The 27930-nt window shown below is 35.9% G+C and overlaps 1 protein-coding gene across 4 annotated transcripts in view; it reads left to right on the top strand.

Annotated features, from left to right (window-relative positions):
- SPRED1 (sprouty related EVH1 domain containing 1) overlaps positions 1–25935 on the top strand; it is a 60094-nt gene extending 34159 nt beyond the window's left edge. For all 4 annotated transcript variants that reach the window (XM_074868173.1, XM_074868174.1, XM_074868175.1 and 1 more), the window contains 5 exons: positions 891–1065; positions 8812–8980; positions 10261–10310; positions 19149–19307; positions 24160–25935. In XM_074868173.1, the coding sequence (XP_074724274.1) occupies positions 891–1065; positions 8812–8980; positions 10261–10310; positions 19149–19307; positions 24160–24819 (1213 nt within the window). In that variant the 3' untranslated portion in view covers positions 24820–25935. The remainder of the gene's footprint in view (positions 1–890; positions 1066–8811; positions 8981–10260; positions 10311–19148; positions 19308–24159) is intronic.
- Positions 25936–27930: the final 1995 nt, after the last annotated feature.

Here is a 27930-nt window from a genome sequence, read left to right as displayed (position 1 = left end):
ATTTGTCATTTAATTGAAAAGAAGTAAATAAAAGCTGAGAGAGAGGCATCACCAGAATCTCTTTTTTCTGAGACTCTGAAAAAGGAATTTGGCTTTTAAGTAATGAAGTGATAACCATTTGTTTATTTTATAAAAATGCTAAATGATGGAAAAAGCTGTTGAATTGTAAAATGCAAGTAATTTTCCACAAACTGTGAATACAGGAGAGAACCAGCTAGTAGACACTGCAAATATTAGGTTTTAAGTAGCTGTAACTGGTTCTGTTGTCGAACCCCACAGCGTGTGTGTCCTGACCTACCCTTGCAAAGGACGGGTTATGTGCGTGGGGGGGAGGGAGGGAGGAAGGGAGGGAGGGAGGGAGGGACGAAGGGAAGCGGGGTTTCTGACTAGAAGCCTGTTCTTGTTTAGATTTCAGTGGCAGAAGGCCTGACCTTTTTCTGCTTTCTTGTTCTCTTTTCTGTGCAATTTCATGGTGGCTGACTGGCTTCATGATCAGTCTAAAATAAATCGGGAGTTGATTCTTAGTCTCTTCCCGCCCGTGGCTGTCTCTAGCTAGATCACTGATTGTAAAGTTCTTAGAAGAATATCTGTTTTGACTCTGAGGAACTATATTGTGTGGTTAAGTTTCTTTACAAGGAATCGCATATAAGCTCCAAGAAGTCCTAATGAAGGCACAGAAGTACAGAGGAACATTTTTTTTTTTCTTTTCTTTTTTTGAGGGTCTTCCTAGACCGGTTTCTTCTAGGTGACTGTTACGGAAGGACTGAACCTCCGCAACGTTAATTATTGTGATCTTGGTTGTGGGTTTGTTGGTTTGGTTTGGTTTTTTAACTAGACTTAGCTGGTTTGCGTTTATGGAAAACTAATTATTTCTTTTGCATCTCTTCCAGTAATAGTTATGCACGAGTGCGAGCTGTGGTGATGACCCGGGATGACTCAAGTGGTGGATGGTTACCACTTGGAGGGGGTGGACTAAGCTGTGTCACAGTCTTCAAAGTCATTCCCCAGGAAGAGAATAGCTGTGCTGATTTTCTTATCCATGGAGAACGACTCAGGGATAAAACGGTAACAATTTACATCCGTTTAATGTTCCTATTAAAACTACACAGGACCTGAGGATAGATGTTTGCTTATTGTTGCTTGTAGACTAGAAAGTAAATTTATAGTCTCAGTCTAATGCTGCTGCTTAGACTGATGTTGATAACCATATCAATGTTTATATACCTACAGAGCCAATTGTTTGGTTTAGGTTTAATACCATGCATTTCTAGAATTAAGCATGTTGATCTTTTAAAAACTTTAAAACATTTTTTTCATTGCAGATTTCCATCCACTTGGGGAAATGTTTTGCTATTCAGGTTTTTTTCCAATGCAGGGTTAAAGTTAAATCTTCCTGTTAACCTGTTAATACACCAGTGATACTGTGTTGAATAGGAGTGTTGGGAAATGAGATAACTTGTTAAAAACACAAAATCTGAAGGAATACCTCAATAATGATTTCCGTTAGTTGGCTATGACAAGAAGTAGCCATTTTTACGTGAAAACAATTTTTGTATTGGAAGAAACCACGAAGCTGACAGGTCCAAGAATTGATCTGGTTTGATGAACACATAGACAGTATTCATTTATCAGCTACATTAAATAAAATGACAGTAATAAACTTGTCTTAAATAGCATCACAAAAGTCAGCCTCACAAAAGAAAAATGGGTGTAGGATCTTGGCCATTTCTATGTGCAGACCTGTGGAAAACTAAATTGGTTTACTAAGACTTGCTTAGATACTTGTGTGCCAAATAGGTTTCTGAAGGGGGGCGGGGGGAGGGCTGTCTTACTGCAGAAAGAAAGAGAAGTGGGGAAAGCACAAAACCTCCATCTTAATGACTTTTATCAAGAACTTACTCTTTTCTGCCAATTTATGACTCCTGTGTAAGCTTAGAAGGTAGAATTACTTCTTATACCATATTGCTGGTTCTTTGTCAAGCATACAGTTTCTCCCTTGAGGCAGGACTGCTGAGTTTTCTGCCTTGACTGTGACTGTTGTAGGAAGAGAGCGTATAAATAGAAATTCTGCTGACTCAGTCGTTTCAGCGAGGCGTAGTGCTATTAGCAGAGTACCCTGTGTTCTTGCACAGCTATGTGCACCTGCAGTTCCTTCCTCACTTTGCTGTAGTTCCCTTTAGAACTTTTTTTAGCCTTATTGAGGCTGTTTTTGAGGAGCTTTATTGCATTTAGAGATACTTGACAATTTTCTCTAAATTCTTAATACTTTCAACATTCGCATCTTGCCTTCAGAATATGAGGGTAATAAAATGCTCAGAACTTAAGGCTGGTTTAATGTTTCTCCCACATGCATATGAAAATGTCGCAGCCATGAGCATCCTGATCTGTTTATGCTTGCTCTCTTGCTTCCCCTGGGCAAGCCTTGTTTTGTTTTCACTTCTGGTAGAAGGTTTTAAATGTCTCTGCTCTTCCTGTCCAGAATTGAGGCTCATGTTAGTATGAATATATTTTCCAAACATTTATTGTCCTGAACAGGTTGTTTTGTTTTGGTTTTTTTCGTTCTTTTGTGTGTCCCCCATCCTGTGTCCATCAGTCCCCCCTCTACTGCCTCCACATGCGACCTATCGGTCTGTCAGGGCAGATTTTGTCAGCCCCTCAAAAACCATGTGATTAAAAGATGGAAGAAATGCAGCTAGGAAGAATATCTATCCAGTGTATATTGAATAAAACTCAGGGAACTAACAAATACAGGTTTAGGCTGTGGGGAAGAATACTGTAGAGCCAGTGATGCTTTGGTAACGGAGTTGAAGGAAGTTACGTGTGGATATATTTCTTCAGACTTCAACTAATGCAGTTATAAGCAACAGCTAGTCTGTAATGAATTAACAACAAAGTTGCACAGAATGCAACAAGATCCCTGTTGACATAAGCAAGATCCTGCACCAAGGTATGTGAGGAGATTGTTAGGTCATGACACTTTTTCAGAAGGACCGTAGCAGGGACTGGAAGAGAAGTTCTGTTGGGTAGGGACCCATCCTGTCACTGATTCTGAAACTGTTCAGATCCTTATGTTTTTAACATAGTTAATGGTTTTACATTTGTTCTTGGGATATTCCTGTGGATTTACTGTTTAAGCACAATTTTTAACCTTTTATTTAATGAAGCCAAATGACTGGGTTTTTCAGTCCAAGTAGAATTGACAGGTGACTATATATTTCATAATACAAAGAAAAGACCAAGAAAAACAACACCAGCAAGATGAAATGTAATTGTCTGTTCCAACTGAAAGAGTAGAGAAGGCTGCGTTCTCAAAGAAGCAACCCTGAAGAGGACTGTTGAAGATTACTTCTGTGTCATAAAATGCTATTTTTTTAGTTTTTCTTTAAAAATAAAGTAGAAGTGGAAGATGTTATGGTTCATTGTATTTGTTATTGAGTAGGGACCAAATATTTTGATCATCTTCTGGTTCTGAGTAAGTGTTATACTGAATCTGCTGTTTCTGTGCTCCAACATCACTCTAATCTCATTTTGGAATGGCCTCAATGTGTAGGTCTCTATACCTGAGTGATCTTTGAAGTTAGTCATATGCTATTTAGTTGGTTGCTCTGCTATTGTATTTGCAAAGAAAAAGTAGGAATATTGTTTTTAAAAAGCTTCCTAAACCATTTTGAACATTGTTACTCAGACTTTGAGCACATGTGTCTTCAGGAATGTTTAATCTGTTATAGTATCTAGAAGTCATTACAGCTCAGTCAGCTGAACCATGATTTCTACTTCACTCACTTTTTTGCAAGGTACACGCAGCAATTTCTGAAAATACTTACGTGAATTAAAAAAGAAAGTAATCCTTAAAAATAGAGTCTTCCTCCCTGCCCAAGTCACATTACACACTGTTAAAATACTTTATAACTCCATTATAGTTTGATTTTCCTCTGGCCAGTAAGTTTTTCTTTTTGTGAGTTGGCTCAGCTTCCAGAAAAGATGCAGAAGTTGCCTTATGCTGGAGAACCTATAGTGTAGAACTTGGAGCACTTTTCTGGGACACAGGAAAGCATAGGTTTTGAAATACCTCAGGTTAGAGAGAAAATGGAATTCAGATCTATGGCTTTTACCATGGGAATACATAATGCCAGTATGGCTGTTAACCTGTCTGTCAGTAGAAAGGTGGAATTTGTTCCAAAGCAACTTGAAATCCATATGTGAGGTATTTGATGGAGGTATCTTCCAGATGCCTCTTAAATGGTTATACTGAAAAAGAATGAGTGATCTTTTATCTCTTACTGTTCCTTGTAAACTGTCTTTAGTTGTGTTTTCTCCAAGTACTGCTTCTGACACTACGTTGCAATTCCATTCCAATCTGCCAGGTCTCTCCATATATTTTACAGGATATGTGCCATTTAATTAGGACTGTAGATCTCAGTCTGTAAGTCAGCTGTATAAATTCAATACTTTGGGACTGAATATCAAAATATTGAAGTTCCTTGTTGGGGTGGTTTCTTGTCATTTCTTTATATCCCTGAGAGTTAGGTTTCTGTCAGCCCTTTTACGAACCAACTTCAGGCTGCATGTAGAACTTGCAGAATTTTTGTGCAGTACTGAGCTATTTAAAACATCTCAGGGGTTCACAAAAAGCATCCTAGTTATCTGAGAAGAAAATCAAACTGGTGGCACCATTAAATTAATTTAGGAGAGGGAATGCTCCCTGCTAGTTTGTTCAGGTTGTTTAGATCTGCATTGGAATGTAAGGGTATTTCGTGAAGACTTTGACATAATTACACGTTTCCTCCTTTTAGTATACTCACCTTCCTAGATCTGGCTCCAGCCAGTCTGCTTGGAACAATTACACTCACTCCTAACCTGGTCAGGTTTGCTGCTCTCTTACTGTTTACAGTAGCTCCCTTCTATCTTAATAGCACTAGTGTTAAACATACATTAAGCTCAAGTTTATAGGTTCTTAGGCTTTGGTGAATTGTACACTCTTGAATGAAAAGTCTATTAGATTTCTCTGTTCTATTTTCTTCTCCAGTCCTTTGCCATGGAAGGTTTCACTGAAGGAGGAAAAAAAAAAAAAAAAAAAAAAAGTGACTAGTATCTTTTGGATTGTGAGTCAGGAATGAAAAATCAAAGTTTAAAATCTTTCTTTTGAAGAACAGGTAATTGTGTAAAGGGAGAAAAAAAGCTGAAACTGAATGTAAATACTGTTGTTCTCTTCTAAAAATCTGCTGTTCAAAAACTTAATTTATCATTTACTTTTTAAATTGGCTTTAAAGTTTGAGAAAAGATTGATTTTGATGGGTTGTAGTGCAGTCCTTACATCATTGTACTTTTTGAACTGAGGAAAAAAAGGCACAGACAGAATAGTAATCGTGTCACAGGGTCATGAATATACTCAGGTCATGCTGCTTGGTCCTAAGATTAGAGAAAAGCTTTTGATTCTGTTTAGCAGGAAAGGTATTCAAAAGTTTCATCAAAAACTATATGCTTACGTGTTTGTAGATTTGGACTGGGAATGAGAAATTGTGAAACTATCAATCTATGTGTAATGTTTTAAGCTGTTGAAAGTACAGCTAGAAACCACTTAAATAGTATCCAGAAATGATCAATTACGGGGTCTGTTATCAAAATAGACACTTGTATCAAATGCAATAAGGTATTTTTCATATTTGTTTCCAAAACAAGCCCTAGATAATGATGCTAGTATCTTAAATACTTACCTTGGTTTTGTTTAAAAATATTTGGTTTTGAAGTGTTAAAATTTCTTTTTCTAAAGATTCATCTTATCTGCACAAACCAGTTTCTAGTATCTCTGAAGAATGTAGCTTGTAGAGGTGAGAAAAGAAACATGTAGCAAGCAAGTATTTTTATGAGTAGCTATGAACTCATTAGTGTTGCACTTAATGACATCTGGATATTAAAAGGATTTTTTCATTAAATAGTAGTAAGTAGACATACAGCCCTATTTATGCTCTGAAAATTTAGATCTTGATCATGTGGATCAACATTTCCCATTACGTGATAAGGTGACTGCTTCATATTGGCATGGAAGTCCTATATTAAGTCTCCAAATGAAGAAAACCTTCAGACCAGTAACTCATGTTTATTTAAAAAATGCAAATTTGTTAAGTCTTAGGCACTTAATTTAAAGTTTGCAGGTTATTGTTGTGCTTATCACTGGAGATCTTAGGGAGGTTCTATCTAAAAAGGTTTGGGAAGGCAGATTGTTGGTAACCATGTGGGGATATGATAACATCTTCACGTAGAGAGTTCCAAACCATACCAAAGTGCAGTAAAAACCAGCTGGAGTCTTGGACATTCGAAGGCTTGGAAAAAAAAAAAAAAAATCTGTATTGCTGAAAACTTGGTTTCCATTTCCAGGCTTTGGTGATATGTGTATTAGGATACTTCCTCCCCAGCCCTGGTAGTAGTTTGCATGCTTCAGCATAAAGAAGCCTTTGGCAGCATTATGTTTAACAGGGAAAAAAATATGTTGCCGCTGCAAAGCATAGAAGTGTTTTGGAGAGGCAAAAAATGCTTTAGGGGATGGTTGGTATGTTTTTGTTTGGTTTGGGTTTTTAGTATTTCTGGATGCAACAAAAACTACTGAAGACTGGGTGTTTATAGATTTTTTTTTTTTTTTTTTTTTTTGTCCCACTGCTAATTCTGACCTATAGTTTTTGCATTTTCTGTCAGGTGGGGCAGGCATAAAGTCTCACCTACATGGATTCTTATATCTGATAACACATACAATTTTGATGGAACTAATTTTTCCCCTTCAATGCCATTAGATCAGTTAACACAGTAGATATAAGTGGTTGTTTTCATACAGCTTTAGATCTGAAAGATCAGTGTTGTCCTGTCAAATTTGTTGTTTCCTTAAATCAAGCTGAAAACAATTATGATGTTGGATAGGATGTTTGCTTGTTCTGTTAATGATTGCTTGTCTTATAAAATGTTGTGAGGGTTGGAAGTGGGGGGTGAGTGGTAGCAGTGTTGCTTTTTGGGTTGGGGAGGGGTTGGTTTGGGGGTTTTCTGGCTTGGTTTGGGTTTCTTTGAAAAATCATAGCTTCTACTCAGTAGAGTTTTAATCCAATAGTTTATCTCCGGTGGTACTATCTTTTAAAAATATTCGTTATCCAGGTATGAATTTTCAGTATAAAGTAATCTGGATTAACTCCTTTGCGAGCAAGCGTTCATTGAGATGCTACAAAATCAGTCTTGCTTGAAGTACTTTTTGTTGATATTTTGGTGAGACTGCACATAAAATACAGTGTGAAAATAGTTGGTGTTTAATATGGTAGAGATCCCCCAAAAGTGCTCACAGACCTAGAAAATGCAGTGATATGAGAAATCTTGATTTTTAACTCCCTTCTAGGAGGAAGCAAGTTTAAAATCACCAGAAGGAACAAAGAATGATCATTTAATATACCTTAGAACTGCAGAAGTACACCTTTTTTTTTTGCCACAGCACCTTTTCCTGCACAGCTACAGCAAATAGATTCCTTCCTATGCTTTCTTGTGGGCAGTTGTACCTACATATTGTTGACCATTTAGGGAATTCAGAGTGGAGTAACAAAAATTATTTTGATGCTGAAAGAGTTCTATGTGCAGAAAGAATGTCATCCTTCTGGAGACAGAGCGGCAATAAAACTCTGGATGATTAGTGTAGGGTAGGGGGAATAAGAATAGTCTAAGTACAAACAGATTTTTTTTTTTTTGATTTAGAGATTTTTTTCTCAGTTATATTTATAATTAACCTAATTTTTCCACATGCTATATGAAATTTTGTATTTTTCTGTCAAAAAGCTGCAAATGTAACAAAACTAAAAATGAAAATTCTGAAAATACATTAATGTTGAAATGATAGAATATTAAAATTCCTCATTCACCTCTCAGTGTAGGTTTTCAGAATCTAGTAGTAATACAGAGATACAGGTTGTCTTGCTGTACATTTTATTATACCTAGCACTACAGGAGCAGATGAGTTGCATGTCCCTCCGTACTTTCTTATTCACCTTGGATTTTTTTAATCCAGAAACAATTAATGTAACAATGTTGCATAAAATAATTTTTGCAGGTAAATTAGATATGCAAATATATTTTAAAAACCAGTCAATTCAAAGTGGGGAAATTATGTGAAGACTGCGTCTTTGTTTCATAATTGAATGTGCATGTATACCTGTAACAGTTTTCTAGCCAAATAATTCTGTTAATTATTCCTAATTACTGTTTTCATTATAGTTGAGCATAAGCCATAAATATATTTGTGTCTAGGTACAGGCAGTAATACATTCAAAAAGATTTTAGTTTTGATTAATCTCAGTTTATAAAACAATTCTCTTGTATTATTTTCTCTTGTCCAGTAGTCTTTCTTGGAGAAAACTGATATGGCCTGAAAGCAGCATAAAGTTAGTCAAGTGCTTGCAAATTTTGTAGAATAAGTATACAAATAAAATTCTCAGTGATACGGTAATAATTGATATCAGCACAGTAATGTTTTTTCGGGGTGTGGCGTATTTCATATGCCGAACATCTAGCTAGTCTGTACTGACAGAAGTTCTTACTGTGGGTACGAGGCTGGGAAGATTCACTCGGTATACAAATAGTGTCCTTAACCCATAGCACCTATCACCAAGTGAATAATTTGGCCATAATGGAAGCAAAGTTAAAATTACATTCTTATAACAGGAAAAAATGTAAACATAGACTTTTATCTGCCCTTATGAAGTATGTTTTCAGTTAATTCATGAAGACATTCTTAAATATGATATATTTAGTCAGTGATATCTTTTCCTCCTGTCTCCTTTCTGGAAGGTGGTCTTGGAATGCACATTAAAGAAGGACCTTGTTTACAACAAAGTTACTCCTACTTTTTACCACTGGAAGATTGATGACAAAAAGTTTGGCCTCACATTTCAGAGTCCTGCTGATGCAAGAGCATTTGACAGAGGTATTCGGAGAGCAGTAGAGGATATTTCTCAAGGTACATATTTCAGGTGAAGGGGTTGGTGGGTGGGTGTTGAGTGTTCAGTAAATGAGGTAAGTCACAGCACTTTGCATAACATTAATGCTGACAGAATTTAAAGATGTGTATTGATCTATAGCTTATTGAGATATTGACAGTTTTTAAATAGTATTTCTGGCATTTCTAAAGTGCCCTTCATCCAAGTGTCTTAAATCGTTTCACAAACACTAATAAGGTAATTCCTCGAAACATCCCTACATAATAAAGCATTGCCTCTTTTTTTTTTTTTGAGAGAGGTGAAGAAATGGAGGAAGCTAAAGTTCTAGTGTCTTGGACAGCTTCTGTGTTCTTAGAGGATAAGCTGTGAAGTTGAGTGATTTGAGACCCATTGAGTTATCTTTTTATCTGCACATAATTTCAGTTAATCGTTTTATTTGTTTACTAACAGCTAACAGTAGTTCTCAGGCTTATATGGAACAATAGAAGAATTTACTCTGATAGTAATACGGCTGTTTCCAGAGCTTCACTGTCCTCATGGAAACTAATGAGCAAACTGAAGATCATCAAGCCTTGAATCTGGGCTGAAAATACGATAAATATATTACTGGATAGGGAGAGGGAGGGAGGGAAGAGAACAGGTGTCTATTGAATGGGAAGAACATCTCTTTCAGGCTTGTAAAAAGTATCTCGAAGGGAGAAATTTAAACAAAATATTCTGTGCTGTTATGTGCTGTAAATTTAGGGATTTATTGTGTGTTATCATATTAGCAAAGGGAGAAACATGTTTCTGAAGGGAAATGTTTGTTGACATACTAGAATGACTTCTTTTGAATTGTGCTGATATCATCCATATCCCTGCAAGAGAAATAATTAGAGAACATATGAGTCCTTTTCTATTAGGGCCTCACAGTTCCAATTTCTGCTGGTTTATAGCAAAATATAGCACAGCGTGCATTCATGCCAACCAAATATATCTGCCTTTAATTTTCAAAATCCTACACTAACAGGAATATACTCCCTTGCTTCTGACTTCTGATGACGCTTTGGAAATGCTTTTACAAGAAAGGTGTGAACAAGAGAGAGAAGTGTGCCTAGGAGTACTCAGTGTATAAAACACAGTGTAGAAATGAATGGTACTTATTAAAATCAACTTGAAATACAATGATCTACTGGTTAAAAAAGTAAACAAGCATATTTATATCATCACAGATGGATACTAAAGGATGGTGAGGACTACTGGAAGCAGTAAACTATAAATAAAAATAACCTCATCTGGTTGTTTTTTTTTTTTTCTGTAGGTTATCCACCCTCCCAAAATGATGTTGAAGTGGCAGAAGACTGCTTTCAGGTGAGTATTTACACTTTTTAATTAATTGTGCAGTTAATTTTTGAAGAAATTCATTGAATAATTTTTGTTTTTATTAATGAGAATAAGCAAAATAAGAGCAATAGAAAAATTCAGTTTAATGAAGTAAGTTCCAGAATAGTTATGTAGAAGACTTACAGTATTGCCTGTCCTAAACTAAGCAGTCAATATTTAATCAATAGGATGATTAACCATCCTGAGTTTAATTTTTAAGTTTACAATGTCTCTTCTAGGATATGTGTCCTCTTTGAACACATGGAAATGTGAAATATTCTTCTGGGAAGAAAAAATTAGAGGGGTCAGGAATCATCTTCTTTTACATGCACATCCTATTTGTTTTCCTAGGTTTCACTCTGCAGTGATAGACAGTTCTAACATTGTATGGTTAGAGGTGAAAAGATGCTGAAATATGTAGTCCAAACAAGGATGGAAGTTCAGATAATTTTTAAAAACACAAGATAAAGCAGTCGCTTGTTTAGATTCAAATTTTTATTGATCCTGATAGGCACCATTCAATTTCTATAGGCCATAATGGCATAAGAGGTAAAAACTTATCTCCTGCTATGCTTCAGAGTTACAATGCTTTACACAAATATCAAGTGCTGTCACACTGATGTGTAGCACTGCCTGGCAATAGCGAAGAATCCATGTAATTAAAAAGCCAGTATAAACAAATATTATGGATACATTTATACAGTAAATAGCTGTAATATAACTTAGTAAAAACGTGTCTGTGCTTGTCATCTCTTCTTTCCTACTTACAGTTTCAGGGAAAGTCTTGGATTTATTCACACATACATTCAGTTTTCAGAGTGCAGATACTTAAATTAATACGAAGCTGATACAGAAACAAGTTGACTCAGGGGTCTTAGTGACTATTCAAAAAACTGATAGTATTCCTAAGTGGTTTCTTGAGGGAAAGAGTTTTGTCATTTATGCAACATTGAATTTTTTATCAGTGTAAATAGATGCAGTGTAGAACCTCTACAACACAAAATCAAGAAAATTAGCAGCCTACTTTGAAGATATGGGTAAGAATCAAATTATGATAGGAGTCTGAGAGTCAAGTATTTAGAAAGGGTACTGCAATGCAGTGGCAATGCAGAAGAGTCTCCTGATTTCTTTCCATTTTATGGTAGAAGAAATGTATCTCTGTGTAAGTGTTGGCTGTGCAACCACCTGTTGTTCTTTATTTGCAGTGCTTTATTTAATAAAGGCACTTTGAAGTAAAATTGCTATAAATATTAGATATTTTGGATTTAAAATAGGAATGAGATTTTGACAGGGTAGAGGAAATGTGTGCCAAAGTTAATGCAATCCTTAATCAGCTTTTAAAAGACTTGTTTAAACACGCTTTGTTGCAAGGATTAATAATTGAGCAATTTCTACAGGCCTAATGAGATTAGAGGAAACTAATTACCTCTTGATTATGCTGCTTAGTTATTATGTTTCTCTATAAGGATGCCAAAATTGAAGCAAATATCTGTGATTCTTTTATATTTACAGAGTTTGTTATTGGGAAAGTAGAGAAAAGTGTGTTTACATCATCTCTTATAGATAGATGTAAATATAGATATATTTAGATATGTAAATAGATGATGTAGATTTACTTTATAGATTTTTTTTAAAAAAAATAAATATATATATTTTAAAAAGACTGTCTCTGTAAGTTACGTATAATCTTGTTTGGTGTAAACTGCTGATAGTTCTGTCTGTTGCATTCCAGACAGGAAAACATATTTCATGACTTCACCAGAACACATATTGCTTAATTGCAGATTCATGCTGTGGATAGATGGCAAGAACTACCTGTTTTCTAGAGGGGAAAAAAAGCTAGCCAATCTCTCTTACCATATCTCTGCATACCAAAGTAAAATAAATTATACTAGAATTGCCTATCGATAACAATACTAGGAGGAGGAAATAAAAGAAATGCAGGGAGGGCTGAACCCACCCTGGTTTACCTATGCTTCATCTAAATCAGGCATATGTATCAATAACAAAGCTGTAATTGCAGTGTTATGAGTGTCAGTGTAGAAAGGTTACAGCATTTTAGTTACAGGCACCAGCTCTAGTCATCAAGAATATCTTGGAAATACCAAATAGTGTACATTCTCCTCCAAATGACTAATTCCTTCCCCCTTTCAAGATTGATACTGTTGTAAGTGGAACTTGATACCCCAGGGTTTTTTTCAACTTGGAAGACTGATAAGACCATTTTGTTTAAAGATGTGTATTTGAAGAGTCATGTTGACTTGTCCCCCTTCTTCCCACCACACTATAGTTTAAAAGGCCTAATAATATTTTTTTCCCTTTTTTATTCTATAAGCTGTTTTCCCAAATCTCTAATAGTATTTTTGAGTAAGTTTTGGAGTGTATCTATGCAAGCACATTTTAGAGTGTGGACAGAATGATAAAAGGCAGTTTGACACTTGGATATGAGGGCAATGGGATGTTTGTTGTTTCTTCAGAACAATCTTCCAGAACTGTAATTGTAACCTCTGAGGAATGAAGTACAAAAGATCAAGCAGTGGAGCTCATCCATTTAATTAAAAATATTAAGTAGCCATAAGTTGTCTAAAACAACAGAATATCAGAAAGGGTTATTTCACACTTACTTTTCATAGCATGTTTGTTAATGTACTTATATTTTTGTCTGTACCCTGTAGTAACTATCATGTGTATTGGTATTCTCCAGTTTCACTTCTTTCTTCTTTAGTTAGTGTGATAGGTAAAGTCCCCAGGATGTCATCATGGCACATTTGAAAATATTAATTTTAATAGGTCTTTGTCAGTTACATCATCTGCTATCAAGGTGTTTTGCCTATGCTGTTCTAGTCATCTTACCATCAGGAATCCTGTATTTAGTGCATATTTGAAGTATGAACGTAGTATGTAGTTTGTACATAAATTTCATTAACTTTTTTTTAAAATTAAGGTGATTAGTGATGAAGACGGTAAAACATGCTTCATAAGTTATTTTACTGACTGGTTATATTTGGTGCTACAGAGAGCAAATAAAATGATCCAAATAAGATCAAAACACAGCCTTCTGATGTAGTCAGAGGCACTGCTGTCTACTTGCAGTAATTATATCACGTTATAGACGTAGCAAGCAGAAATAGGGTTGTCCAAAACTTGTATATGCAACTCAAATGCAAATCCAAAAATTGAACTCTTGTGCTTTCTAGGCTAGCATTTTGCTCACTATAGTCAATCTTGAATCACTAGATTGTTAAAAAATTTTTTTTACATTCTTCAAAGAAGAATCTCACAGAGAAAGCATTCTTCTTACTGAAATCAAATTTATCATTTTAAGAAGACATAGCTTCATTATAGCTTCTTTAGAAGCTCTGTTGTTCACAAATAATGTTAGAATCTTAGTATTAAATACCATTACTTAAGGGCGTTCATACTTGTAAAGGTTGCTTAAATGCTTACTATTGTTTAATGAACATATTACATGCAAATTGTTTATATCATTAAATAAGCCTTAGTCTTACTAGTTTAATTTCAAATAGAAATACACAAATGAGTTAATGCAGAGCTCTCTGACTTCCTGTAATGTTTGTAAACGGATCCTGGGAATGTATATATACTTACATGGAAATACACACTCAGGATTTGTTTTGGTAGGAGGTTTGGTTTTTCTGGTATAAAACCAGGCATTTTGAATGCAGTAGGCAAGCAGCTTGTTTAAGTCAGTTTGCTTGTTTGTTCAAAGATTGGCTCAGATTCTTTTCCTCTACCAAATATAAACTTCTTGCTCTAAAACTCATTTAGCTTAACTGAAAAAACATAAAAATCAGATTTTTTTTTTTTCTTCTTAGAAGTAAATCTAACTAAATGAAATCTAGAGCTCATGCATTTAAAAGTATTTTTTTGTGGGTTTTGGATACTGAAATGCATAAGTCTTGCTTTTGAGAACTGAAAAATAGAGTAGTTGAGTCTTAATTTCTTTCAGGTTTTGTTGATTCAGCCATACTGGTGTTATTTATAGGCTACCAACGCATTTTAACAGTTTTGAAGTAATAAAGAAATGGAGCACTTACGCTTTTGAGTTTCTTACTACTGGTGGAAGAAAACTGTAGACTGAAAAATTCTAAGCAGAAAAAAAAATTTTGGCTTGTTCTTTCAGAAATAGGTACATAGGGCTTTTTGTCAATACGAAGGGGAAAAGGCCTGCAACTTACGTGCGTCTGAAATAGTTTTGGTGCAGGCGAAAAGGACATAAATGATTCATGTGCCTCTCTGTAAATACACTGTTTAGTGACCCCTTTGTATAATGCACTATTTACTGACCATTCAATTTATTTTGTTTGTAAAAAAAGATTTTTAGAAATTTTATTTTACAAAAATAACTTGACATTTTGACTTGTAAGGAAATGTGAAATAATTTACCCTTGACAGTATTGTCTTTATGGAGAAAATACTGCATCATAAAACACTAAAGTTTAGCAATATATAATGCACTTAAATTGGCTAGGTGTAGTTTCTAGAAATAAAAATAATACTAATTTGTATTATCTATTTTAAATAAATCTAATAATATATTGTGCTAAAATTATTTGGGTTTATTAAGCTTTTTTTGTGGAACAGTATTGAAAAAAGAGGAGGAAATTTTTTTTTTTCCTCACTAGTATCCCTAACAGTCTCTTTACATCTCCATCTCTCTCATTTCCTTAAGGTTATGCTTTGTGTTTTAATTTGTTAGCTCCTTCCTTGGAATCCCTAATAACCTCTAGTATGCTTTTTATATTTAGGTGGAACAGCCTTGGAAGAAAGAGGCATGTCAAATGCCTTATTTTTTTTACTTTAAACTGTACAAAACATTCAGAGTAATCTAGGTAATATTTCAGTCCATGTCAGAAATACATGCCTGATTATAATAGAGTTTCTTTGCCAAGTATGAAAATAGTTGTTCCATCAGTCTTAGAAATAGCTAAAGCGAAGGAAGTTATTCAAATGTTTTTTAAACTTGTATCATTTATTCAAAATTTTAAAAATTAAGGAAAAAAACATTTAAATGCTTCTTGTGTTGGTTAGCATCAAACAGCAGATTTTCAGACCTCATGGGAAGTAAATACAAGAACTGGGATGCAACGGAAATGTGGTCTCTCATCCATCCTTCTGTGTAATCATTAAACTTACTTAGAGCAGAACATTTTTAACAACGTTTGCAGAACAATGTTGAATTCTCTCCCAGACTTAACTCTGGCAAACTGGGAGAAGTAAGGAGAGAAAATTTGAAGAAGAAGAAGAGAAGCTCAGTCTGGTTTTCATTTTCTCTACAGCTGTCATCTGGCTTTGAATTCTGCTGGAGAGCTACAGCTGGAGTCATTTTATTGCTTTACCCAGCATCCTTTTGCCTGCGCGCACAGAAATGTTTTAGTAGTCTTGGAAAAAAATTCAGAGTATCTCTTAGCAACCATAGGACAGTAATTATTATACCAGCAGCTGGGAGCAAACCAGATTTCCGTTGTGCATTAAAAACTGGCGTAGGTTACTTTACAGATGATACTGAATAACCTATGCCAGTACTGTACTTTGCAGGCTGTGGTTAAAGGATATTGAATGTGGGCGGTGTAATTGCTTTGGGCAGTAGAAAAGGGGAATGTATGCATCTGTGCATGTGTGTAATGTGATGATCAGAGGGCTGGAGCACCTCCCCTATGAAGACAGGCTGAGAAAGTTGGGGTTGTTCAGCCTGGAGAAGAGAAGGCTCTGGGGAGACCTTATAGCGGCCTTTCAGTACTTAAAGGGGGCTACAGGAGAGATGGTGAGGGACTCTTCATCAGGGAGTGTAGTGGTAGGACATGGGGTAATGGCTTTAAACTGAAAGAGAGTAGATTTAGATTAGATATTAGGAAGAAATCCTTTACTGTGAGGGTGGTGAGATGCTGGTGCAGAGAAGCTGGATTGCCTCATCCCTGGCAGTGTTCAAGGCCAGGTCGGATGGGGCTTTGAGCAACCTGGTCTAGTGGAAGGTGTCCCTTCCCATGACAGGGGGGTTGGAACTAGGTGATCTTTAAGGTCCCTTCCAACTCAAACCATTCTATGATTCTACATATTTAATATACCAAGCTTACTTCTTGTGGAAAACTTTGCATGTTTACATGCATTTTCAATACGATAGCATTGTTGTTTCTAGGGCCTCTGCCTTCAGGATGTCAGTGTTTCCACCATAAAGGTGAGGTTTCAGATGTTTATGACCTTATCATAAAACATCACACTGGAGCAGGAAGTGTCACCCAAAGAAAGCCTTTTTAATACCGATAAACATGGTTTGGCTGTATCTAAACTACTAGTTTAATTAAAAATACAGAGTTCAGGATATTCATCTGGCGTTTCTGTAGTTCAGCATAGTGAATATTCATAGACTAAATAAGATCGTAACTGACCTGATCGCTTTTTATTTTTCATAAATACTAGAAGTTAAGTTGTGTCCACTTACCTGCAGTGTCTGCGTTGGTAGGCTCAGCATTGTGCTTTCCAAACTGCTATCTCCAGTTCTTGCCTTACAAAGGTCAGATGCCTTTCACTGTCTCCTGCCACCCCCAAATTTGTCCTCAAAGTCAATTAGCTTGAATTGTGGTGTCTGTGTTGGAATTTTATAAAAGTATTCCTTTATAATTGCTGTGTATAGGGCTCAAAGGCTTGATTTAAGATTAAGGTTTGTATTTCATGCATCAGTGTCTGGCACTGCTAGTTAGCACTGTAATAGGTGATCAGCGCCTGTATCCTTTACTAGATGGAGCCCTTCTTGACTGCCAAGGGGAGCGTGAGTGTCTGTGTGAGCATGTGCATGTGTCCTTTTTGCTCTGTAGTGTGGGTAACTTATTTCTGGAGAAAAAAGGTGTGAATCACCTGCAGGGACAGGAAGTAATGCAGGCTGCTGCAAATCTCACCCAGGGATAAAGACTGGCTTGTGGGTAGTATGTGTTTTCTCCCTGGGAAGGAAGGAGTAGTAGTTTTTGCAGCTCTCATCCTCCTCCCTAAAACACTCAAATTGACAATAGCTGGGGGGGTGAGGGGGTTAGGTAGTGCTTATCACTGTGGTTTCTGTAAAATGGCTTCTAGCTGTTAAGTGTGTTCCTAGCTTAAATAGTTTCTGCTTGTAAGCATTTATAACATTGCTCAAACCAAAAATAGTTGAAGGCATTTTCCTCATTCTGAATGCAGCTCTCCTGTAGTTTGAACCAGTGTTTTGGAAGTTTTTTATGTCATGGGGCAACGTACCTGCAGGAGTACCTCCTGCTAGGAAGATGTTTGATACTGCACAAATATTTGATGCTTTTTGCTCTTAAAATAAGTATATATCCATGAAATCTAACTCTTGCCAGTCATTTCAATGTTTCTTTTGTACTCCTTTCCCAATAGTGTTTGACCAGGAAATATAATTTTGACAACAGGGTCAACTTGCTTAGTGATGTTGTCATGCTCAAGGATCTGCAAAAAGTACTTCTCTCTGGAGTTTCCCTGTCTTCAAAATTTTTCAGTGGAACTTTAACCTGATTAAGCTATTGTCTTTCATGGAGTGTATGCTCTCTAGTATTAACTAAAGCTGATCATTAATTAATTACTAATTTTAATGTTTTTCCACTCAGAGCGCTTCTGAACAATATATAAATTCTTTGTGATGTGATGATTTTCTTTCTCTTAAAGAGCTATAGAACAGCTACTTCCACTTTATCTAGATGTCTTCAAACTTGATACATTAGGTTTTTATGTACGAGAGGTGCTAATGTAATCCCAGAATAAGTTCCTTAAGTATTTTGATAAATGAAAACTAATGATTCAGTGTTAGTACTTAACCTGCCAAAACTTCAGGTTTGCCTCAGTAGTTTTCTGTGGTATTTCTATTGTTTCCCCCTTAATGTTTTCTTGATATACACAAATTCATATAATAAAGCTGAAACATTCTCATTGCTGGAAGTTGGATGATGCCAGAATTTTCTCAGTGCTATCAGATGATGACAGCCAGTTAACTTTACAGCGTCTCTAATACAAACAAAACATTACACAATACATTTTTTGGCAGCCCGATGGGATTTGTATCAATATACTCTACTGTATCCTAAGTATATCCCAGTCAGTTAAGCTTAAAGAATGAGAACTGTTTGTTTTTCTGTTCTTTTCAGAAATTGGATCATCTCACAAGCCAATATTCCACCCAAACATACTTCCTCTTCCTTATTCTGAGTGATATCTCGTTATACGTTGCCACATGGTCTCTTTTTTGTATCAAATTGCCTGATACAACCTTAGTTTCAAAAAGACAGTCATTAGTTGTTTGGTACACACTGCTGTAATTCAGTATTTTAATTGAGCCAGTATTATGTTAAAACTGGCTTTCTGTGCTTTTCCAGCTGATCTTGCTTTTAATTTATTAAAAGGTCTGACTAGCTTTTGCCTTATTAGTCTTACTAGAAATTTGTTCCTCCAATTGTATACCTGTAAATTCTGGCAGCTCTGGGTGTACTTAGAGAAAACATCATCTCAGAGACTGGGCTAATCTCTTCTTTCTTAAAGAAGTTCCTCAGTCTGATTTGGCAACTGAGTTACAAAGGCATGTGTGTCTAATGCCCAAGTTGTGTACACGCTGCAGAGAATGAACTCTTATTTTCCAAGGCTGGCTCATAGTAAAGAAAATACCTACTTACGAGTACTTCAAAAATGTGTATTTAAAAATACTTGTGTTTATGGATGCCTCTAACGCAGTATGTAGAATATTAATGCATTCATATATGGACTTGGTATGTTTGGTGTGTTTTTTGTATAAATGCAAAATCATTTCAAGGGAGTTCTTTTGTATTCTAGACTACTCAAGAAAATACATCAGGTTCATTAATGAAAGATCACCTTTTCCAACACGAAACTGTAGTAACCAGTGAACCTTACAACAGTGCAAATTTAAGGCCTTCAGCATTTGAGGATTTCAACACCAGGAGAGCCTGTTTTCCTAGCCAACCTAACCAGGTAAGACTACCAACAAAAAAACGAGTTCTTACTTCACTTGCTGCATTAATGGCACTGTATGTAGTTTCTGACAAGAAAGCACTTTGATTCTGAGTCCCTGTATGTAGCATTATACTCTCAACTTCTTGAAATTATCAATATAAGCTTTGCAGCTGAAATATTACAGCATTATTGTGGCAGAGGTAAACGTTTGTGAAGCTTTACCTATGCCTGTAGTGCAGCAGACTACATGAATAAATCTTCCACTTTCTTTGAAGTCAGATTTCTGTATTACACACTTCTGTATCTGCAGCCTTGAAAAGCTGTTTAAATTTGTTCAGAAAATGTTAATTGGCCATGAGCTCAGTCTTGGTTACATGTATACTAATAGTGTTTTGATTAGAAATATTGAAAAGTGTCTTTAAAATGGATATCTTGGATGCATCACACAGTGGGGCATTTTAACTTAATATTTTCAGTGAAACATTGTGTTTTCTAACTGCCTCTTTAAACTAAAATATTCTATTGTGGTATGGAAAGGAAAACATTTTATCAGTTATGAATCAAAAATATTAAGCTATTGGTAAACAGATACTTAAGAAAAACACGTGAGGAAGGCTGATGTACAGACATTTCTTAAAAGAGGTCATATTTATGCAACATTAGATTGGAAAGGCAATGTTACAGCTTTTCCTTTAACAATATGTGTTGCTTTTTTCCTAAGCCTCAAAGAACTGACAGTTTTTGTAGACTGTAGAAGTAGACATAATAGTGAGTTGGATAATAATTAATTTAAGGGTCTTATGCCTAGAAGCAAACACGTGGGAAACCTTTCAGAATAAGCTTGATAACAGAAGTCAAAGCAGAATGCAAGTTCAAGTAGTTGTGAACACTTCATCAGAAAATATTTCTGTTCCTTGAAATAAAGCTTTTTAATACCCTCAGTCATTCTTGCAAAGAAAGACAGGATTGTATTAAAGTCTTGCGTCAGCTGCTTTTTAACTGCTTTATTGGGCAAAAGGAGCAAACAGTGTTATCTGAAGAACTAACTAAAGAGCTTGAAATTACAAACTTTGATTTTTTTTTTTTAATCATGGATCTGCTCCAATTATCTTTTTGTGTAAGTCACCTCATTTTTTTTTTTGTTCTGTTTATCAAGAGGTACATATTTTTACCTCTTCCCATTTACTTGCAAGGAGAATTTAAAAATTTCTTAGAATAGAATAGAATGGTGATTAGATTATTGCAGCTAACACTTAACAGCTACAGTAACCAGCACTCTGTGCGCTGTTAGTCTTCACTGAGTTGTAAAGTGCAGTAGCCTAAAATACCTGTATGTTTTAAGAGCACATACAGAATGGGCTACTGAGAACGTGATAATTTAAGCTGTGGTATACTGGGTAGTGCCTGTCTGATAGAAACTAAATGGGAATTTCTTTGAAATGACAATGTTAGAATTCACTTCTTGCAGACTGAAGTTATGTGAGATTCCACAGAAATTTAAGTAGATACTCTTTAAAATATTTTTCTCATATTGTAGCACCACCTGCATCTGACACTCCATGCTTTTTGCGTGGTCATGTGGTGCACACATTTGGAACATAGGCAACAAAATCTCACATTCAGTATGTGCACACACTGCGCTGTGTCAGCTAAAGTCCATACATGTGACCATGTGGCACAGCAGATCTTGAGGTAAATACCTATTTTGTTTCAATATTGTATAAGTAAGTTTGAACACTCTTACTGTGCTCATAAGTTTAATATCTCAAGAAGTATATGCTCAAACTAAAGAAGTGATTAACGATAGTTCACGTCTTTACCTGGAATACTTCGACTGTTAGTAAAAAATACCCAAGTCCCTCAGCTCTTCAGCTTTTGATACACTGATGTGTGTTTAACTTAAATGTAGTACTTTGCGATGATATATTCAGCTACCGATGTCCTCGTATTGTGAAGTTGCAAGCTGACCAAAGTCAGGTATACCTGCTTGAGGAGAGACAGAGAAGGCTACAGTACCAAGCAAGTGTCCAAGCTTTGTTTAAAGGTGCACCCCTTCAAGCCAGGTGTAATACTAGTGAGTTCAGTTGTGTCAGAAATTTTCTGCCTAATGAGGTTCTCTGTGGAATTTCAGTTTGCTGTAATATTCTTCCTCCCTTCCTGCTTCATCTGTTGGACAGAGATGGCACTTGTACTGAGTTATAATTTTGAATGGCTAGAGGACTAATATGCGTTATTCTCATTGAATTTTGCTGATACCTGCACCTAACTGAATCTGGATTGTGTATTGTTCTTAAGGTTTCATGTACGTTATGCTTTCATATACATCCCATTAAACACCCAATATGTAAGCACTTTATTTATAAAGTTTTTCCAACATTTCTCCCATTTTCTTGGTTTTTAGCATTTCCCACTTGCTTTCTTAAAAAATTATTTCTTAGTATCAGTTGCATAAATAACGTAATGCTACCTTGTTTGTAATATGTCAGACCTTAAGCATTTTAGTAGGTGTTTGGCTGGGGACTTGAAAAAAATGAATTCTATGTACGTGGTGTGTTCAGCTCAAACAAAAAGCCTTCAAAGACTGAGGAGAAGTCAAATTTTACAGTTGTTAGTATTTGTAGTGATCTTTAATGGCTGTTAGCCATCTGGGGAATAGGAGGTAGAGGGTGAATTTTTTTGGTTTGAGGTTTTTTTTCTTTTAAACAATGGGTTTTATTTAATGTCTTAAATGCATGTGTAATATTCTGTGTGGACAGTGTGGTAAGGATCCTTTATGCCTGTAACATACGGAATTGTAATGACATTTTTGATGCTTTTTCTCTTAAATAAATTTATGCTGTTAACAGTTCAAAAAAGCCAATTCACCATAGCTAGTTATTGATGCTAAAACAATAGGCTCTTTCTCTTGTTTGAAAACAGATTAGAGTTGAGAAGCACTCTGCTTTTATAAGCAAAGGGGAGGCATGACTGCTTGCATTGGAGCCTGGTGAAGTATGGAAGAGCAGTGATGTTAGCTGAATAGGATATAACCTTTCTTCACCCTGTATCCTCAAGACCTTGTGGAAGTCCAACTACGTGGCTTGGAGCCAAGAAAAAAAATTACTCTTGTTAGCATACTCCAGTTGAAACTTCCAGAACAAAGCAGCACTAATTACAGTTCTGTACTTAAAATATATCACACAAGGATTATTAAGCAGGGCAGTGATGGTTAGAGCAGGCTACAGGTATTCTTACATAATCAGAAGCTGGCATATTTTAAGAAGCTATTCCTTCTTCTTTCCCAGCTGCCTTCCCTCTTCCCTCCTCTGCCTCCTAATCCCAAAACCAGGGCATGCAGACTTCAGTGTAGTAGGAACATAAGACACGTGCAAAGTGAAAGTGTGTTAACTTAAAACATCATCTTCAGTAGTTTGTTGTTACACACTGCAACGCATTAGGAACAGGCAGTTCAACTCTGTTGTCCTAGACTATGGAATGGTGACACATTAATTCTCATGAATTTGATCAGTACTAATAAGGTAAACACTCTCAAAGCAACAGATGCCAAAGATGCATTCCCAAATAATTCATGATTCTGGAAGAATTTGTAAGGCCAATGGGTTAGGGTATGATTTTTTTTTTTTTTTTTTTTTTCTCCCCCTCAGTCTTTTCTGTGAGATGATTTGCAGGCTTGCACTTGACAGGAGAAAAAGGCAGAATTTGACTTGAAGCTCCATTATATTCTGGCTCCGATTATAACAGCCCTACAGTGTAGGAGAATAGTTGCCTGTCTGTAAGGCAGGAATACTGGGAGATACTGAGACTTCTGCTTTTTTGCTGCACTGTCAGCTATTTTCGGAAGCTCCTTCCATACATGTGTGCTAAATTTTTATCCTGTTATTATTTGCACCTCTTCTTGAAAGTCACTTGTAATGTGATTTCAGTAACATTCAGTGGTAATCCACTGTTGCTATCTTACACTTAAATCTAAGGTCTGCAGTATTTCAATTCCGATGACTCAAATTCGCCACCTTAAACAACTTTTTCATGTCCCCATGCCCTTTCATTGTAAGGCAGAATAAACGAGAACTCTATCTTATCTCTCTGCTGTTTGTTTTGTATGCGTTTAGCACATTCTTTTGTACTTGCCTTTTGAGGTAAAAGGTCTTGAATTATGGTCAGTTCATTACAAACTGCAAATTTAAAAAGTACTTAAGTGTTTGCCTGCTGGTGTCCTAAACTAATTGATTTAAGTACTGTATATTAGCTAAGGGGAGATGCATTTAGAAGCCCCTGCTATTGATTGATCGTGCTATTGAATATTATTCTTCATATGGCAAAATCCTTATGTAGAACGCAGCTTTGAGAATAGCTAACCAGTATTCAATACTCATGTTGCAAAATCAGAGGGAGTTTGAAAACTTAGAGCAGGAATAAAGGAAAGCTTCTCCTAGATAACATGAGTAACTCAAAGTGAATGTATCAGGGAGGTAATCCTAAAGCAGTGGATCATCACTGACATGAAATCAGCAAATTCACGTAAGGCGTAATTGATCTGTGGAATTAATTGCTACTGTAAGATGTTAAAACATGAATTTTGAGCATAATTCAGAGAACAGTATCAAGTTTTATGCGGATACCAAAGTATCCAAAGCTTTTATAAGATACTAAAAAGTCAGGAAAGAATACTAAATCTCATGGTCCTCATATGCAAAAAGCTCGTTATTGTGGGGAAGTCTGTAAATCATACTAATAAGAAAATAAGCTGAAATTTTTATCTTCAGGCAGCAAGGAAAAATATCCTGGTTTTTAATTTTCTAATTTTTACATTGTAGGTGGACATAAATTTGGGACCTCACTATAGTAAACTTATCTTGTTTTGCCATTCCAGGTCCCACTGAAGTCAATCAGACACGTTAGTTTTCAGGATGAAGATGAAATTGTTAGAATAAACCCTCGTGACATTTTGATACGTCGTTATGCAGACTACAGGCATCCTGACATGTGGAAGAACGACCTGGAGAGGGATGACGCAGACTCAAATATACCATTTTCTAAATCAGACAGTAAAAAATCTGACTATTTATACCCATGTGGGGATGGAACTAAGTTGAATTCCCTGAAAGACTCAAAGAGTTCTGTGGTATTTAAAACTCAGCCTTCCTCATCAAAATTTAAAAACTCAAAAAGAAGAAAAGAGGATGGTGAGCGTTCCCGCTGTATATACTGCCAGGAAAGGTTTAATCATGAAGATAATGGCAGAGGAAAATGTCAAGATGCGCCAGATCCTATTAAAAGATGTATCTACCAAGTTAGTTGCATGCTTTGCGCAGAGAGCATGCTGTATCACTGCATGTCAGACTCTGAAGGAGATTTCTCTGATCCTTGCTCGTGTGACACTAGTGATGACAAGTTCTGCTTACGCTGGTTAGCACTGGTGGCACTCTCGTTCATTGCTCCATGTATGTGCTGCTACCTCCCCTTGAGAGCATGCCATCACTGTGGTGAGGTATGTGGGTGCTGTGGAGGAAAGCATAAAGCTGCGGGATGAATCAGTCTTGTGCCAAACAGAGCTGAAAAATCTTTGTTTCCAGGAAGCATCTAACTTGGATTTGTGGAAGCTTTTTGGCGAGCTGAAGGGAATCTTCTTTCATGTAAGAGATGCTTGATGTGGAGGAAGCGACAAGACTTGTCAGACCTTGGCATTTTACAAGTGCTAGCCATGCCTAACTATTTCCTTTGAGTGCGTGGCATTTGTTGCAAGTTGTGAAGGAGATTTTGCAAAGGAAAGCCTATTCTTATTATTGGCTATAAAATGAGCATATAAACTATGATTATACTAAAAGGGATTAACTTTTGCCACTTTGTACATTCATGGTTTAGGTGAGGGGGCTCTTCTAAAAGGATTAAAACTTACCTGAGGGGAAATCTTAACTAAAAGTGCACTAGTGACAGTTGATTTAAGATTAAGAAAAGTTAATACTCAGCAAATGAGAAATGAAACTGATTTTAAGTGCAACTAAATCACTTATTAATAGTTTTTTGGAAGCGACTTTATGTATAAATAACAAATGTTTATATTTAACTAAATGTGTAAGGTACGAATTATTACATGTTAAACTTTCCTTCCCTCTGATATAGTAGGTATGGACCATATCTACTGTCACATTCCATGGTAGTATTTTAAATATTTAATGAGTTAATTTAGTCGCATTTTTATTCCAGATGGACAAATTGATATTTTCAGTCCTGTTTCCCTTCAGCTACGGTTTGTGTTGAGTTGTATCCATACATTCTGATAATCTAAAACCTTTAAAATATTAATTATTCTAGTCTTGAGTGACCAATATTTTTTTGTTAAGCACAGATGTAATTGTCTAAAATGTTCTTGTTAGAACATAACATTTATTTTTATATATAAATGACTTTGATTTCAACATAATAGCAAAAAGGAAGTTGTTTCTGTTGGTCAACCAGCAAGTTGTTTTCTTTTGGGGTGTCCTCCAAAAATACTTTATTGCATATTCAAATGTTCATTAAGCAAAAGGTACATTAAGGCAGTTGTAACGACTTGTCATCAGTGTTCTTGTTTATCCTTCTGTTAAACTAGGATCCTGTTCAGCTGTTTATCAAGTACTATGATTAAAACAAAAGATTAATAACAAAAGTGAAATTGTTTTCATTATTTTGAACTGCAACTTTTTCTTATTTGAATGGGCAAGAACAAAAGTACTGTGTGTTTTGTTCAAAAACAGTAACAAAAGACTTAGCTTGAGAAATGAATTACAGCCCAGGCGAAATTGGAGTGAACTCCTTTAATTGAGGAAATTTGGAGGGAGGATGGGGAAGGGAGGGAGAGAGAGTGTGTGTGTGTGTGTGTGTATGCACGGTGGTATATTGTGTACGGTATTTGTTACTGCTTTGTACTTACTAGGTGTTTAACATTCAGATAAGAATTAATCAATTAACCCATAGAGAATTTTTTAAAACATTACATGCTTTGCTCTGTCATGAAGTAAGAAACATTTACATCTCATTAAAGATAAGTAAAACACTAAAAACAGTCGTTACTCATTAGCAAAGGTGCCTGTTTGATATCCTGGCTGGAGTGGGACAGACTGTCCTCAGTAAACCCTTGGTATTAAACAAACAAAAAACTTAATTGAATTTAAAAGATGCACATAACATACTTTTCTCACTTCCTATGCATTTCTTCAGTATATTTTGTGTAATTTTTCTCTCTGCATGTATCAGTGCCCTTAATTTTCCTTTGTAGCCCAGAAGTAAAATGAGCAAATGTATATAACATTATCTGTCTGTAAAATACTTTTTAAAAGAAAACATTTATATTTATATTACAGCTTGAATTGACCACATTGTGTACATAGATCATCTCAAAGTATTATTTCACATTGAAAAGAAGACAAATATATTGATAACTGTAGAAGTTACGGAAGAGCTTCTAGTTTTGTATTAAGAGTTGATTGGATGAATTAAGTCCAAGAATATGACACAGTAGCAGCAGTCTTGGTTTTTACTGTTTATATATTTGAAAGCTGCTACTCCGGTTGATTTTCATGCTTCACACATTTTCAGCTAAACTTGGTTGCCTAGAATAGACTGTTAACTTTAAAAACAACTTTGATAAAAAAATGGTGATGCTTTTCTAGTGAATGAGAGGCACTTAATATTTGTAAGTGCTAGGTTCCTAATTCAAGGTGAGGAGAGGTATGAACAACCTAAGAAAAGAACTTGCTGGCTGTATAGGAAAATGCTATAGAATCATATTGTGTATGTACTTCAGAAAGAAATTAGCTTAACAGTTTCCTCTGAGCACTATACAACATAGTGAAACTCCTGGTCCTGTACTGTATTTTATATGAAACATATATGCTTTAATATTTTTATTGAATGTGTGCATTAATATTTTCACCTTGCATTTAACCACTTTGCTGCTAAAGTGTTTTCATCTTTTGCTTTCCTCTTTGAAGGCTTGATCCGTCTAAAAAGGGTTACTGAACTGACACGTTCACTTTTTCTTCTTGTGCTGGAAGCGTCAGCCTGCATGCCCAGTGTGAGAGCAACTACAAGAACTGCAAAGATACGTGGTTACGTAGGGGTTGGTTTGAGTAGGGTGCACACATACTTTTTCTTCTGGTGTTAGGGATCTTGCCCGCTGTTGCACTTAGAAGATGAGTAGTGGAAGGTGGACGTACAGCAAACCTATTCCAGAATGGGCTGTTACATCCGTGCATCTTCGGGTTTTGATAGCATGTAACATTTATTCTGTCTCTTCTGAAATCCTTTCTTAAGCATTTGGAAAAAGAGAAATTTCTTCTCCAATCCTTTCTCTTCCCCTTGCCCTTAACATAAGAACTGTAGTTTGTCAGGCATGTAGTAGTAGAGCTTTTGTGTTGCTTGGAGGGGAGACCTGAGCCTTGGGAAGTCATCACTGAATATCCAGTCCCTCACTTGTTGAAAGTCTCTGTTCCCTTGAAAATTAAGTATTTCCCCTTGAAAGTGGGGGAAGAGGTTAAGTTATAGCGGCACTCGTGCACCATCTACTGGGGGAAAAACATTCAGCTGCATTCAGGCACAATATTTGATTACATAGTAATTTAACTGACTCTCGGTGCACTACTTCCGCTACAAAAATATGTTA

The sequence above is a fragment of the Strix uralensis genome, chromosome 4 (assembly GCF_047716275.1).
Source record: "Strix uralensis isolate ZFMK-TIS-50842 chromosome 4, bStrUra1, whole genome shotgun sequence".
NCBI lineage: Eukaryota > Metazoa > Chordata > Aves > Strigiformes > Strigidae > Strix > Strix uralensis.
The sequence above is the reverse complement of the archived record's forward strand: the minus strand, read 5'-3'. Positions and strand labels throughout refer to the sequence as shown.